The 17,043-nt window shown below is 31.0% G+C and overlaps 1 protein-coding gene across 14 annotated transcripts in view; it reads left to right on the top strand.

Moving 5' to 3' along the window:
* Positions 1-17,043, top strand: part of Stoml2 (stomatin like 2) — an 82,342-nt gene that overhangs the window by 44,825 nt on the left and 20,474 nt on the right. For all 14 annotated transcript variants that reach the window (XR_013875427.1, XR_013875419.1, XR_013875426.1 and 11 more), the window contains exons 17-19: positions 7,726-7,816; positions 9,113-9,170; positions 11,095-11,148. Coding sequence is in view for 2 of the 14 variants with exons in the window: in XM_080149780.1 (XP_080005906.1) it covers positions 7,726-7,816; positions 9,113-9,170; positions 11,095-11,148 (203 nt within the window). In the remaining 12 variants the exon portion in view is untranslated. The remainder of the gene's footprint in view (positions 1-7,725; positions 7,817-9,112; positions 9,171-11,094; positions 11,149-17,043) is intronic.

Here is a 17,043-nt window from a genome sequence, read left to right as displayed (position 1 = left end):
GAGCCGGGAGCAGCAACATTTTTTGTGGAGCCGGAGCGGGAGCCGTATTTTTCGTTAAAAACGGCTCCGGCTCCAGATTAGCTAAAAAGGATTTTTTAAAGTAATATTACAATTTGGCAATGGTCTATTTTCATATAATAAACTGAAAAACTATTGTTACTTAACAAATAGACACACATCCTTCTAATTTTATATAGCTTTAATAAAAAAATAGCAAAATATTTTATAATTATATTTTGTAGGTACCTATTATATTTTTATATTATTTTATTTATTTTATAATGAACAAAAAATGATATATTGATTTCAAGGTAGGAGCCGGACCCGTATTTCCAAATATGGCTCCGCGGAGCCGGAGCCGCATCAAAATTATACGGCTCCGACACCCTGGCTGAAACTCTTCCCTTTAATTTTCAAACAACTTGGAAAATATGAGGGTGGGGGGCTCTACTTTTCCATTTTGTTCATTACTTAAGGTCATTTAAGTTTTTTCGGGTTCTTGGATAGCCCCGCAGGGTGAAGGCACTTCAGGTATTTTTGTTCCTTTAAAGTAGGAATGGACTTAATTTAAGCATAAAGCCAAGAGGCTTACTCTAGAAGTACCCTTCTTTCAGCTCTACTTCAAGACTTATTGTCATTTTTTTTATCTTAGATGATTAAATATTATTTTTTAAAGTCTTATCTCTTATTCCTGGCAGTTAGTAGACAAGAACACAAATTAATACACTATTCCATATACATTAAACATACATAGATCAAACCCATCTAAATGCTTGTTTAACAATCCTATTATTGTTGTTGTAGCTCTTCTAGTATTTATCTTGAGTATTAGCCAGCCAGTCATATTGGCATAAAATTTTATGTAAAGAGACTATTTAATCTTCCATTTTAATGGAGAACTGTATAAATTCTAAAAACATAACCTACTCAAAATGTAATCAATAATACAAAGTAGTACGATGTCTGTCTGTCTGTCTGTCTGTCTGTCTGTCCGTCCGTCCGTCCGTCTGAAGCTTAAGATCTCGGTAACCACTGAACCGATCGGATTCTACTCTTAAGGGTATATACCTATTGGTCCTGTGGTGGTTTTAAGCTATTTTCTTGGGGGGTGGGACACCCCTAACCCCCCCAAAAACAAAAAAATCCCCCCCCCCTTATTTTTTATTTTGCTCTGCTACAAGCTGCCGCAGGCTGCCCTTTATTATTTTTTATTCCAGCATTTATTTTGAATGAAAGAATAGCAACATTCTCTCACCAAAAACAATAAATATTAATTTTTTTTATCACCTCTTGGGGCAAAGCCCCTAGAGGCTAGGGGCGAAGCCGCTAGTCTAAATACAAAGTAGAACGATGTCTGTCTCTTTGTTTGTGTGTTTGTAGCGAAGGATCTCGCTAACCGCTGAACCGATCGGGTTCTCCTTTACAGGGTAGCTTCTCATAGTTGCCGGGAAGGTTTATAACTATTTTCTTGGGGGGGTGGGACACCCCCAACCCCTCAAAAAATAAAAAAATACCCCCCCTCCTAAAAAAAATAATTCTCTCCCCCCCAAAAAATTTGTTTTTCTTTTTCTTTTTTCTTTTAAATCTAAAATACGAAAATTGGTTTGATCAAATCTCTTGGGGCAAAGCCCCTAGAGGCTAGGGGCGAAGCCGCTAGTTAAGCAATAAAGCAGAAGACTTCAAGAGTAATATTTTAAAGCAAATACCGATAATTTGGTGCAATTTTGATAAATATGTAGATATATAACATATATAAGTTAATATAATTCAAATTCATAATCGATAAAGAAAAGAAATATACCTAATATTTGAAACCGTTGAAGCAAAAAAATTTATATTTCTTTATTTCAGTTATGTAATAAAATATGATACCTAACTATTCGCTATTCCAGAGTTGAATGAATTTATATCCAGAGATGTATTCAATTCTTTAGGGCCTAGGTTTTGTTTGCTATACATTTGTATATTATCATCAAAGATTTAGGGAAAGATATTATGAAAACAAAACTTTTTAAAAATCGCAATGTATTATATATATCACATTTTTTTTGCTTTAAGGGTTTAATTTAACCATTCTATGATATATTAAAAAGTAACGTTATTTTATGTCTGTCCTTTAAGAGTTCGATAACGACTGGATTGATGAGTTCTCATTTAGGGAAAATAGACCTACCAAGAATTTCACATGCCAAGTTTCATAACGAAATTTGAATTCTAAGTGTCATTTGTGCCAGGAATAAGGTATAACCAACAAGCAAAATAAATCTAAAATAATATTTGGGGGGCAAATGGAGAGGTCGTCAATTTTACGATGTGTTGCCCCCCAACGACAGCTGAAAAACACGTATAGGTTTCGTGATTTTCTTCCGAATTAATTTCTTTATTGGTATGAGCTGCATTTGTGCAATGATTACAAGATGGATGCATTAACCCCCTTTCCCCCCCCCCCCCTCATAAGCTAAAGGACCACACTTCTACAAGCACCTAATTATCAATATAGTGTATTTTTGTTTTCCAACGACTGATGCAGAGAGATGAAATCATTTTTCTTTTTTTTAAGATTAATTCTTCCTTTCTGATTATGTAAACTTAAGAATTAAGATTTAAAAGATTAAATATTTATTGTTACTAAACCTCCAGCAATCATGAATATTTTAATCTTAGGTTTATATAACAAAATCATTTTATATTTGATTTGTATTGTTTATAAAGGTATAATATGGATGAATATTAATTCACGATGACAGTTGAAATATCTTAGTTCAAAGTATTTTATTAAAAGGTTTGGATCCATCAATTTGATAGAAAAATTGTATAATCTGATAGCTGAAAGTTTGCTTGAACCTCGGTTTAGGACGTAAACAATTAAGTGGTAGTGCACAGTTATGGGAGTAATTAGGTGTGATAAGAAAACCTTTAACTAAATATCAAACCGTGTTCCTCTTATAAGCAATGGACAGAAATCAAAAATTAAATTTAAATAGTAAACATTTTAAAGTACAATACAATTACAGTTTATTCAGAACAAAACAATATATTACTAAAGAAAGTCAGCTATGAAGATAGATGATTTGTACAAGTATGACAACAGCCATAAGTAGCGAAGCACAAAGAAATTATGGATAGACAATAGACATAGACAGGACAAAATAAGTAAGAGAGCTGATGTGCAATAATTTGTATAATAATTTTCCATGCTTGTGGGAAAATGTATTGTACAAAGTTTGGTGTGAACCTGTCTACCTAGTAAACTTTTTTATTAATTTCTCTAAACTCATTTCTACCCTGACCAATAACAAGGATTATGATCAACAAATAGTAATAGTGATGGTATTACTATTATTATTACTAGTAATAGTTTTATGTACGTAGAGATAATAAGATTGGCATTTACTTTTAAACAAACCTAAGTTTTTAAGTTTTATTGTTTTTACTTTTTAGCCTTATTTCTACTCCAATTATAGGTTTCAGGACAAACGCAGGAGTGACAAATATCGGAGTGGAGAAACGAAAGTATATAATCTAAAATATAAAGTCAATTAAGAATTTCTATAGAGTTTAGATAGGTTAGGATATAAATCATTTACAAATAAGCCCCCGCAGGGGTTAGGTATTTAATAAAACCTATAAGATGGCTAAAAATGGGTTAGTTAGGTTAAGTGTTCACTCCGACGTTTGTCACTCGTCCGTTTGTCCTAGGACCCAGTTAAACAACTAATTTTACCTACTACAATTCCACTTATATATCTATTATTCCAGCCGCATCCACTGACTTGACGGAATCATTTCATGGATATAGGAATGGAAATTTTTGGTCATTTTTAATACTAAATCATTTTTGTCCAAACAAGTGTTATTTTATTTGCCTTTTACCCTCTTATAAGTAGCCTACTTAATAATGGATCAATCTATATTCCTATTCTAAACATTTTTTATCTCATTGATTTAAAGAGAAATTTTATCAGTTGAATATACTTACTTAGTTAAAAAGTCGAATATTATTTCTTTACTACTTGTTTAGGGTAAGGGGGGGGAAGTTTCGGTAAGGGGCTATTCTCGGTAATTTCGACCTACCTTCATTAAATGACCTTTTTCTCCATGTTCCTTTCAAATGACAGAAAAAAACATAAAAGCAAATTTGTTCCTTATTAAATTGCCTACAAAAAAGTATAAAATGAATTTTTTGTGAGATGAATATTAAGGGTACTTATTGGGTCTCAAAGTCGGACGAAAAATTTTTTTTTTCCAAAAATTTTTTAGTAGGTGTGTAAAGATCGACCTACACAAAAATTGGTAAGACCTAGAGCTGATCTGAAAAACTTTTTGAACTAGAAATTGCCCGCTTTTTCCAAATCCGTTGAGAGCTTTAAAATCGGGTTAATATTTTTTTCAAAAATGACCAAAGTTGGCGCCGGGGGAAAAATCGGTAATTTCAAAAGAAATTAAAATTCAACTTTTAAGGTCATGTTTTCATGTTTTCTTTTGTCAAATCTATTATTCCATATGGACTTTTTAAGAATTAGGCCTAAAAATGAATAGAACAGATAAAAAACAAAAAAAAAATTAATTTTATTTTTTGAATAAAAATTTTGCGAGGAAAAAATCAAAATTTCTGGTCCTTTGAAAAAAAAATATTTTTGACATAGGAGGAATAGTCCGATCTTTATGAATTTTTTTGTGGTTAATCCCAATCACCTATACTAATTATGATTTATTACGCTTGTTTGGTCGTTTGGCCTTTTTTCATCGATTTTTTTAAGGTTAAAATGTAGTCAAGATTTTTTGCAAAGATGAGACTTTTGCTTCAAATTCAATTTTTGAGGTCAATTTTTAATCAATTTTCATGTTTTTTGCGCTAAATCTATAGTTCAATGTGAGCTTTTTTAGGATCAGGCCTAAAAAGTAATAAAATACGTTTTTTTCTTATATTAATTTTAAGTTTTTTAAAAATAAATTTTCGAGAAAAAAAAATCGAAAATTCGCGTCTTTCAAAAAAATTCATTTTTAACATAGAAGGAATAGTCCGATCATTATGAAACTTTTTGTGGATAATCCCTATAACCTATACTAATTATGATTATTTATGTTCGACTGGCCGTTTGGCCGTTTTTCATCGATTTTTTTTAGGTTGAAAAAAATTACCGATATTTCCCCCGGTGGTGGGGAAATATCGGTAACTTTTTTGCGGTCAATTTCGGCCAACTTCTAAAAGTCCTAGGATAATGTCCTTTTAGGACCTGATAGTCCTTTCCGTAAGCTTTCTACTGGTCTTGGTTTCATTTGAAAATATTAATATTTACCCCATTTTTTTTCAAAAAAATCGAAAAAAAACCGAAATTTCCCCCCCCTTACCCTATGTACATACACTCCACATAACATTGCAAATCTAATTTATCCCAGCTTGAATTTAATTTTATTTTGAAAATACAAGTTAGAACCTTGCCATTATATCATGCTATTATATTATATAAGCTCTTTTAAAATGAGTTTGTAGATATATTTTCATTGTTGTGAAAGGGGTTGTTCTATGAAATTAATTCATTTTCTCATTTTTCTCAGAGAGTTAGAGAGCAATCGGTTGTTTATTGTTACATTATTCCCTAAAGTTTTATTAAAATGTTTTCTTATTCGTTGGCTTAACAATTTTGGGGACTTTTAATGGATTTTGATTGGTTGGTTTATTAACTTGAGTGTTCAAACATTAATTGTAATACACAGAAGGGGTAATGTTGTGTATTAACATTGGGGATGTGCATCAGTTTATCGGCAAATGTCTTATTCCTTTAAATTTTTTTAGAGTTGGTAAATTGTAATTATTAAACTTTGTTTCTGTGTACCTAATATTTTTTAAATAATGAAACTACTGCACGAAAAAAAATAAAGTAAATTCTTTAAATCATAATAATCATTTAGTGTGTAATGATGATACGTTAGAAATGTTTAACAACACACATTTACAATGATTTGTTGAATTATGGCATTTAATAATGAAGTTTAGTTTAAAAAGTATGAATGCAATTATACCCTAGAGGTATAACTATGCATACAGCTGCCACAAATTTGGACAGATTTTCTCAGAGTCAATCCTGCATTATAAAGTAGTTAACAGCATTTGATTCAACACAATCGGGATCAAAAAATGAAAAAATATGTTGTTTTAAGGTGAAAGTTAAAATATAAATAGGGTAAGGGGGGGGAAATTTCGGTTTTTTTTCGTTTTTTTTGAAAAAAAATGGGGTAAATATTAATATTTTCAAATGAAACCAAGACCAGTAGAAAGCTTACAGAAAGGACTATCAGGTCCTAAAAGGACATTATCCTAGGACTTTTAGAAGTTGGCCGAAATTGACCGCAAAAAAGTTACCGATATTTCCCCACCACCGGGGGAAATATCGGTAATTTTTTTCAACCTAAAAAAAATCGATGAAAAACGGCCAAACGGCCAGTCGAACATAAATAATCATAATTAGTATAGGTTATAGGGATTATCCACAAAAAGTTTCATAATGATCGGACTATTCCTTCTATGTTAAAAATGAATTTTTTTGAAAGACGCGAATTTTCGATTTTTTTTTCCGAAAATTTTTTTTTAAAAAACTTAAAATTAATATAAGAAAAAAACGTATTTTATTACTTTTTAGGCCTGATCCTAAAAAAGCTCACATTGAACTATAGATTTAGCACAAAAAACATGAAATTTGATTAAAAATTGACCTCAAAAATTGAATTTGAAGCAAAAGTGTCATCTTTGCAAAAAATCTTGACTACATTTTAACCTTAAAAAAATTGATGAAAAAAGGCCAAACGACCAAACAAGCGTAATAAATCATAATTAGTATAGGTGATTGGGATTAACCACAAAAAAATTCATAAAGATCGGACTATTCCTCCTATGTCAAAAATATTTTTTTTTCAAAGGACCAGAAATTTTGATTTTTTCCTCGCAAAACTTTGATTCAAAAAATAAAATTAATTTTTTTTTTGTTTTTTATCTGTTCTATTCATTTTTAGGCCTAATTCTTAAAAAGTCCATATCGAATAATAGATTTGACAAAAGAAAACATGAAAACATGACCTTAAAAGTTGAATTTTAATTTCTTTTGAAATTACCGATTTTTCCCCCGGCGCCAACTTTGGTCATTTTTGAAAAAAATATTAACCCGATTTTAAAGCTCTCAACGGATTTGGAAAAAGCGGGCAATTTCTAGTTCAAAAAGTTTTTCAGATCAGCTCTAGGTCTTACCAATTTTTGTGTAGGTCGATCTTTACACACCTACTAAAAAATTTTTGGGAAAAAAAAATTTTTCGTCCGACTTTGAGACCCAATAAGTACCCTTAATATTCATCTCACAAAAAATTCATTTTATACTTTTTTGTAGGCAATTTAATAAGGAACAAATTTGCTTTTATGTTTTTTTCTGTCATTTGAAAGGAACATGGAGAAAAAGGTCATTTAATGAAGGTAGGTCGAAATTACCGAGAATAGCCCCTTACCGAAACTTCCCCCCCCTTACCCTAGTTACGATTCAATGTTTAAAATGAGAAGTTAGACGTGCATTTATTTATCACAATGACCCAATTCTAGCCTAAGTATTACTGTTATCCTTCTTAAATGAAGAAAACATAGCAGTAACTTTTTTCAAGAAAATCTACCACCATCCTTAATTGTTGGTATGCATACATAATTATTCTAAAATTGAAACTTTTAAAATCTTTTCTATTTAGATGCAATATTTCGAGAGCGGGAAAGTTTGAACGTGCAAATTGTGCAAGCAATTAATTCAGCCAGTGAGGCCTGGGGTATTCAATGTATGAGGCAAGTATAATAATTTATTCAAGTACATGCGCCTGTGTTGTTGTGTATGCCAGGGTGCACCAACTGCGTTTGTTGACTTACTATAGCAGACTCAGTATGGCGGAGAACCGGTTCTAATCCAGAGTACCTATATTAATCGAGGTTTCGAAGCCATACTGGAAAAAAATATTGAATAACCCCCCCCCCCCCCCCCCGAAAAAAAGCTTAAATCTCCCACAGGATCAGTTGGCATATTATATTACCTGAGAAGAACAGCCCAATCAGTTGAGAGGTTACCGAGATCTTAAGCTTCATACGGCAGACAGACAGGCAGCATACTACAGTGAAATATAATTGGAATAGTTTTAGGATTTTTTTGTTAGCCGCTAGCGTGCCACCCTTAGGTGCTCTTACAGCTTATTGTTCCATTTCCGTTGACAAATTGCAATGCACATGATATTTACTAAGTCGTTATTATTGGTACCATTTTTAACGTTTTTGCGGCCCATAGAATCTTGTCAGCCCCTTGCAAATTTGTAAACTAGACAGATGCATAATTTTTATGCAAAATATTTTCAATTTTGGGTTTTCGTCAAATTCACATTTGCACCAATTCATAGGTACATTTTAATTTGAAAATGCTAAATAAATAAACGAATTAAAGATGCTAATTAAGGTTCTTGGGACTTTTAAAATATTCACCGAAAGCTTATTTGCAAAACATGAATAATGGGTTAAAACAACATCTTAACTGATGTTGGATTATTTGAGGGTTATGAAACTACATAGGCACCATGGATCCAGGAAACTTTTTACAGAAAAACATTTTACAACATTCTCTAAATCTTATTAATTTCCGCTTCTGAACCATAACCTAAATACATGTACCGGTTGTTATTATAGATAATTTTTTTTATGCCAACAAAAAAGAAAAATGCAAATTCAATGCATTCTTAACTTGTAATTTAATCTCATATTTTCTATTTCTCGAATGATTTTCTATGCTCGCTTTCTCAAGGACACTAATATAAATTTTCTTATGCTTCAGTACATTTTCATTAAAAATTTGAATATTGGACTGTTCTTAATTTGAAAGATTGTGTGTCTGAATCATGGAAATATTCATTACGAATCTCTTCGATTATTTTATTTTCATTCAAAGGGATATTTTCAGAAGGGTTAGATCTGGCGCACTTCACGGTAAACTGTTGATTATTTAAATTCAAAACTTGAAAAATTTCTTATACCTAAGATCCTAATAGACGAATTTAATAAAAGTAGATATTTGATTAAAATTGATTGTATTTCTTATTTTAGATATGAAATCCGAGATATTAAATTGCCATCAAGGGTTCAAGAGGCCATGCAGATGCAGGTATGTTAAACCTTAAAAATTGACCTAAGTTGTAAAACCGAACGACCGTCTAAATGATATTAATCTGCAGGGTAGGCGATTTTACGTGCCTTAATTATCCAAAACACATTTTCTGAAAAATTGATCATAACTGACATAATAGCGACACATCGACAGTATATTGGCAATTTAACTACTTACATCCTTTTTTAACTAGGTAGTATATCTATAATACAAAGTAGAATGATGTCTGTCCGTTCGTCCGTCTGAAGCTTATGATCTCGGTAACCACTGAACCGATTGGATTCTACTCTTCAGGGTTTATACCTACTCGTCCTGTGGTGGTTTTAGGCTATTTTCTTAAGGTGGGACACCCCCAACCCCCCCAAAAAAACAAAAAAATCCCCCCTTTTTTTATTTTTTTGCAGAAGATTTCCTTGGTCCTTTATTTTTTTTTGATTTTTTGCAGAAGATTTCCTTGGTCCTTTATTTTTTTTTTGCAGAAGATTTCCTTGGTCCTTTTACGAATTTCACCTTAATTTTTTTTTGATCATCTCTTGGGGCTAAGCCCCTACTAGAGGCTAGGGGCGAAGCCGCTAGTTATACATAATATACTATACTTTTAAGAAGTGATCATTGCTTACATAATATCGACACATAGATCGACAGTATATTGACATTATAACTACATACCTACATTTTTTGATAGGGTAGAATGTATCCTATTACATAAAGTAGTTATCTGTTTTTGTCTAGCGAAGGATCTTGCTAAATGCTGAACCGATTTGATTCTCCTTTACAGTGAAGCTTCCTATAAGTAGTATGATGGTTTTAGGCTATTTTATTTTTATAAATAAATCTGGGTATGGCTTTCGGCTATTTTTCAACCCTACGCTTTGAATGTACAGCAACTATATGCTAGGGGCGCAGTGGCTAGTTATACTTAATATACTAGTCCTTTCCAATCCAACTTTATGAAACATAATATTTTAAAAGTAATTTCATGATGGAGAAACTTACTCTATTTATAAAGCAAGTTCATCATGGGTATAAAGTATTACTCGCAGCTGAACTATAATTTTTAAATGTGTACTTAATACCTATACCTATTGGAATAGCAATTTATCAATATTTCAAACTTCTAAATCTTTCTAAAATCAAAAATAATCTTAAAAGCAGTTTTTGTAAAATTATATTCAGATACCTACTGTTATTGTTACGAATAATTTCGTCTATTGAATACTGTAGCAATATGTTTTCTTGAAGTGGCGTATCTTTGCTTTTATGACTAAATAAAATTATCAATAGAATTTCATAAAAAAAAATTGTGGTTCCATATCCCTGCATCCTTATAAACTACAAAGTTATGTTACGCCGGCAGGGATTAAATGGATAAACAATAAACATATTTTATTAATATAGAAAAAATGATACTTAGGTTTTGGAGATCAGTTTAAATGCAGTTTTTGTTGAGATTTTAGATTATAAAACTTTTATGTTTTAAAACAGATAAGATTATACATATATTTAGCTTGAATTCCTTTATGAAAGTACAATTTCTACGTGCCTTGCTTAGTCTAGGAATGAATATATATAATGATAATAATAAATGTGAATTCTTATAAGGGTTATAGTCTAAAATCTGTATAAAATATTTAACATGACATGTTGAGAAAGAGATCTTATCGATACATGACAACTCTAATGAAAAAATAAATACAACAGATTTCTTACCTATCCATTAACTCATGTTCCGTATGTATGTTTATATTCTTATCCTAATAATTAATCTTAATGTCATATTTAAACTTTCATCACGGGGTTTCAACTTTTTCTTTTTTTCTTGTATCACAAACAATTCTAATGCTCTCTTGGTTTGAATATTAACTGTAATTATAAGGAGTGAAACAGTCTTATAAATAACATTTTAATGTTTTTTTTTTAGGTTGAAGCAGAAAGAAAGAAACGTGCTGCCATTTTAGAATCTGAGGGTATTAAGGTAAAGGTTTTAAGTAACGGAGAAAATCCTACAATTCGCTCGTCTATTTGTCCGAATCGTTTTTAGAGAAAGATTATTGATCTAGGTACTTAATGAATATGGAATGTCGAATTTTCCTGTTTCATAAAAATACATGAGAAGTTCAGTGCTTTTACTCAAAGCTCTCCCTCCCATTGGGAAACCACCAAAAGTTTTTTTTTTGTTCTCAACTTATTCCTGGTATAATCCTTTTCATTCAATTCAAATTAATAGTAGTTTAATTTCTGGTCTTTTGTCTTTCTATAATAATTCAGAAGTACAGTACATGTACTTCATGTATTTTTGATAAACATTATATGATTACAATGTCATAAGTATAACCATAGCTGTCATTGCTACCTATCAATATGTGTTATAAGTACATTACTCCTAATGTTAAAATAAAATTCTAAAAGAATATCTTTTTGTTTATAATATTAACTTTAATAGGATACCAAACGGGGAGGGTGATACCTACATTTCTTTCAAATCATAAGAAATTCGCCCTAAAAAGAGATGCAGTGCTGCATCAGATTATTAAATACAAGGGGGTGGGGAGGATCATTTATGTTCCTAATGCAGAATTAGAAATTTTCTAGGGAGGGAGGTTGTACTGTAAATGTTAATGGTACTCAATGTTTTATAAACACGCTAGGTATCTTTTTAACTAGCTTAAAAACTTTGTGTACTATTATTCAATTTTTATTAGGTAGTTGTTTAAAAACTAAAAGTGTTCAAACTTTTTAAGTAAAAATTTAATTATACAAAAGGGGTATTTTTGTGTATTTTTGTGTGCTTTTCTTCTTATAGTGTAAATAAGGCAAAACTATTATGACAGGACAGAAAATAAGAAATTTTTCTAGAACTTACTGGATCTTATTTTTAAAATTACAAAAGAAATTTCAATTAAGATCAAAATACTGAAACAGAGTTGTTTTCTAACTTAAAAATTGTGCAAGTTCATCTGTGGCTGTTTCTATGTGGTTTATGAAAACTACTTTGATATTAATTCTACTGTATTTTTTCTCTCTTAAATTTCTTTAATATAAGAATGTGCTTAATTTTGGGAGTTATTGTTTGTGTGTTACTAGTGTTTTTGGTGTCATTAAAAGAATGTGAACTGAACTGTACTACTAATGTATTATGGATATATTCACAATTTATTGCAGTTGTTTAAACTAGGGTTGGCAATCCGAATCCGGAATCAAAAATCCGGAATCCATCCAATTTTTTGAAGTTTTTGGAAATTTTTGAATCCAAATCAAAATTCGCTATTTAAATTCGGATTGTTAATTGTTAGGCTAAAATTAGCGTCTTGAGTTTTTTTGGTCCGAATATGTACTTTTATTTTTAATAAAGTCATTTTGGCCGCTGAGGGTCTAGAAATAGGAGAAAAGCAGCAATGCTACTGTGTAAATATGAAAAAAATCGGTACTCTGTAAAATTTAATCCCTTAATTTTTTTATAAAGGCCTTTTAAAATATTGCTAGAATCCGGAATCCGTCAAATAACTAAGAATCAGAAATCCACGGTTTAATCCGTTTCATTTTTGGGCGGATTTTTGTAAAAATCCGAATCCGGTCCAAAAATTGGACGGATTGCCAACTCTAGTTTAAACATAGATAAGGTAAATTTTAACTGATGAATGTACAAATTAGGAAATGTATAGATGTTAACCCCAACAGATGTGCGCAAATTCTTCAACAATGACATTTAATAGCTTGCTCTGTTTGCCTTGAAAACTATCCAAACTTTTAGCCAAGGTTAAGTTTAGCAAATTCGAATTTCTTGGTTTAATATTTCTCTAATGCAAACTTTAATTCATAGTTAAGGTGTGACTTAAAATTCGGTCTGTTAATGATTTTTATGCCGTAGAATTATGTTACATTAACTGGGAGAAAGCTACTGGAGAAAAAAACATTTATACGTGTCCCTATAATTAAAAATTATATTGATATATGTTATAAAATGCATCTTTTTTCTGCATATTATTTACAAAGGCATGCTTTAAAAATCAACAATAAAATAGGATTGGATTTAATTGTCTGATACCATAGTAAATTTCTGGTTTTCTTAGGCATATCTTTTACCTATTTTAAGATTTTCTATGCCAATTTTGAAGAAGTCGAATTATGTATTGGCCAAATTTTGAGTAGAACCATAGTTAATGCATAGTTTTGAGTGGCAGTAAGCAGATAGTAGAGAAAGGCATGGATACATGGATGAGATAAAGGATATTTAGTTTAATATTTTAGATCTATCTATCTAGCCTTTTAAATTTATAATTTTTTTCTGTCTTTAAATGTTTCCCAGGCGTTGAAAATCCGCTAACTATAACAATTGCGTTATTTCACCATTAGAGTACAACACTAGATGGGGAAGGGGTTAAATAACTGTATGTCCCCATCCCAAGGTCCTTGAGTCGAGACTCAATTGGGTCTTTAAAAATCAACAAATAGTGTCAAGAATATTAAAATAGCCAAGTAGCAGAAAACAATTTTCTAGCAGACGAAAACGGTCCTTGGAAAAGGGAGACATGTAGTTACCTGTAAATACAAATATACTATAGATCTGTTATTTCAGCCCTCTAGTGACTGTGCCAACCAAATTTTAAATTGTTCTCTCATTGTCCTATCCCTGTATCCCTGGTAGGTAGGGAGAGGTATATCCTGTCCTCACTGACTTGGACTTTTCCAGAAGTAATGTTTGCTTTATGAAACGTGTATTTTATAACTTTATAGTGCACACAAAGCTGTATCAAAGTTTAATTAAAAAGTTCAAAACGTTCACTTCTGTATCTTTTTAAACAAAATACAAAATCACTGAACATATTTCTCCAATATAAAATATCTCACAAAGCAATATTAAGATATACATAGCGCAGCAATGAAGAACTAAAGGATATTCAGTATTTCTACTAAATAAATGGAAATCTGTGTTTAAAGCAAAAATTTTGTAAGATGGCATAATCATATTTAAGTAATTTGCACCTTAAAACCTACCAAAAAATTTAATATTAACTTGTATAGTTAAAATATCCATAAATTAATTCCCAACGGGTTTTTGATTTAGAATTTTAAATCAAAATCGCAGGAGGATATACCTAGTTATTTATTAACCTAATTATGGAGTTGCTTCGCTAAAATACTTAAAATGTTGTAAAAATAGTATTTTTAGATTACGTTTGTACTTTATTTGCACAAAGTTATAGAATTGTATCCATATATTTATTACTAAATAACATTCATTTTCTTAATCTTTTTACGCAATTCACAATTCCAACTTTTTCGTGGATAGATTTATTTTTAATCAAAAGTTGGAAGCTTTTCTTTAGTTTTAACGTGTTGGATGGTTGTTTGTGTCGGTCGATCGGTTGGATGATCAGTAATTCCTATTTAAGCACTAAAAAAAGTGTCTTAATGCTTTAGTAAAAGAGTTCCTAATTCTTAGGTCTTATTTACAATGCCACAGGTTAGTTGTAGGTGTTACACCTGCGGAAGGCATTAAAAAATGGAAAAGGGGGGGGGGGGGGGGTTAATGCAACCATCTCGTAATCAATGTATAAATGGCACTTAGAATTCGAATTTTGATCTGAAATTTTGCATGAATAATCCTTGGTAGGTCTACCTATTTTCCCTAAATCGAACAAAAAGTTGGAAAAGTAGCGGCTAACGGCTTACGGCTCAGGCGTGTAGCCATTTTTTGGGTATTTTCAAGGGAAATCCATCACGAAACCTCTCTCCACATAATGTTCTTTTCCACTCCAAAACGTTTTCAAACGGTTCTAGCCGGTAGTTGCTGGTACTAGAAATCTAATAAATGTTTTTTTTGTATTATTTCACATGATTTAAAGCAAAAATATGATTCAAACCTGCATAATTTATGACAGATTTGCTCTAAAAATAGCCAAAAAACGGCTAATCGGCTGAGCCGTTAGCCGTTACTTTTTCAACTTTTTGTTCGATTTAGGGAAAATAGACCTACCAAGGATTACTCATGCAAATTTTCAGATTAAAATTCGAATTCTAAGTGCCATTTATACATTGATTACGAGATGGTTGCATTAAAAAAAAAACCCTTATCTACCTTTTTAACGGGTTTTTATTATTATTTTTTCTAATTTCACAATAAATATTCTGTTGAACCTTTACAAGATTCAATTATGTTTCCTAACATGGTGCTATATTGAGTCCATAAATCGTAATAATGTGTCTCTATTTTATGTCATTTCTTTCTATATAAATTGCACTGTCTCTACCTAACCAGGTGTGGAATTTAGGTTGGCTACTGTTAACTAAATTAATCACTTAGGTATTGACTATTGATCAAACATATAATTTCATTTAGGATACCTGGATATCTTTTGTTAATAAAAAGAAATAAATATATTTCCTTCCTATTAGAAATATACACTCACATCATATCGATTTATTTTTAGAGGGGGGGGGGGGGGAGACGGTCTTGACGGGATAAAAAATTTCCTGATTTCGATTTTATCTCGATTATATGAAGCAAATAGGTACATTTGCTGTAAGCATATGCGTGTGACCGTACTCTGAAATCTGGAGGCTTACCAACCAAGGATATAAATTCTTTCAAATGCCACACTGCACTGGAATAGTATAGGTCGATAGTTATAAAAGTAAGGTGTCTGAGAATTTTTATTACCTTCACAGGGACAAACGATTCCTATCATGAGCATAGATTATTTACCTTTACATAATATTAAGCTACTATTAGTTATTGAAAATTAAAATATCCCCCCCAAAAAATAAATAATAGTAGGCAAACACTACTTGACTTTTTAAATTGGGTTTTAAGGCTGCTCATACACAAACATGATTCCATAATTTTGAAGCCTAATTCTTTTAACAGAGATAAACCACTTTGTTTTTTGTTTATGCTTGTTTTTGTGTTTTCTTGGTGTTTCTTTGGTGTTAGTGTTGTGTTTATATGCAACTTATGTCTGCAGATTTCAGATTGGATTGAGCCATGGATTGGAACAATACTTCTCAAATCTCTATCTTTATCCACGATTTTCAAAGATGTATATTATCGGAATGGGGCCAGTCGCTAAATCAGGGAGAAGGGAGGATACATTGGTCTAATTGTAAGGTCTAAATTTTTTTAGACTTTTATTAAATCCTGATTTGGTTCACAAATATAAAAGGGTAATTTTGAGTTATCATAAATGGGCATGTAGAATAATTTATCTTGATACCCCTATCATACGGTAAAAGTGAGGGGATGTATTTTATTGATCACCATGCATACTGCATAGCTAAAATTTTTAGAGAACAGTCATGCAATAAAACCACTAAAGATGTGTGTACACATTACCCCTTAGTCATAATACATACTGAAAGTTATCATTACAAATAATAAAGAAAAAGTTTTTTTCTTATAATTGAATCCTTATTTATGTCTTAAGTTTTGTTGTAGCTATTCCATTTATTTAGCCTCAGGGGTCAGTGGTTTCTGTTTTTATATCTTAGAGTAGGAAAAATATATTATTATTAACAACTTGAAATGCTTAATTTTATTTTAGGTTACCTATTAAAATATTTTTACCAAAACAAATTATAGATTACCAAATGCTTTTAAATGAATATATCTTATTCAATGATATTTTTAAATCTATAAGTTTTAGCGAAGGATTTCGCTAACCGTCATATAGTGTTCCTTTGCAGACAGGTTTCTTACATACCCAGGGAAGTTTTATAACCATTTTTTAGTGATATTTAAACAGACTACCTATTAATTATTTTCAGTGAAAGTTATTTAAGGATGCATCTTATAAAAGAAAAAATACTTTCACGAAACTTTAATGTGTTTTAAGTTTAAGGTTTGAAGAAGTATTCTAAAAACTTTTAATTG

This window comes from Acartia tonsa, chromosome 2, assembly GCF_053477335.1.
Source record: "Acartia tonsa isolate MP-2025a chromosome 2, ASM5347733v1, whole genome shotgun sequence".
In the NCBI taxonomy this organism is placed as follows: domain Eukaryota; kingdom Metazoa; phylum Arthropoda; class Copepoda; order Calanoida; family Acartiidae; genus Acartia; species Acartia tonsa.
Note: the sequence above shows the minus strand (reverse complement) of the source record. Positions and strands in the feature narration are given on the sequence as shown.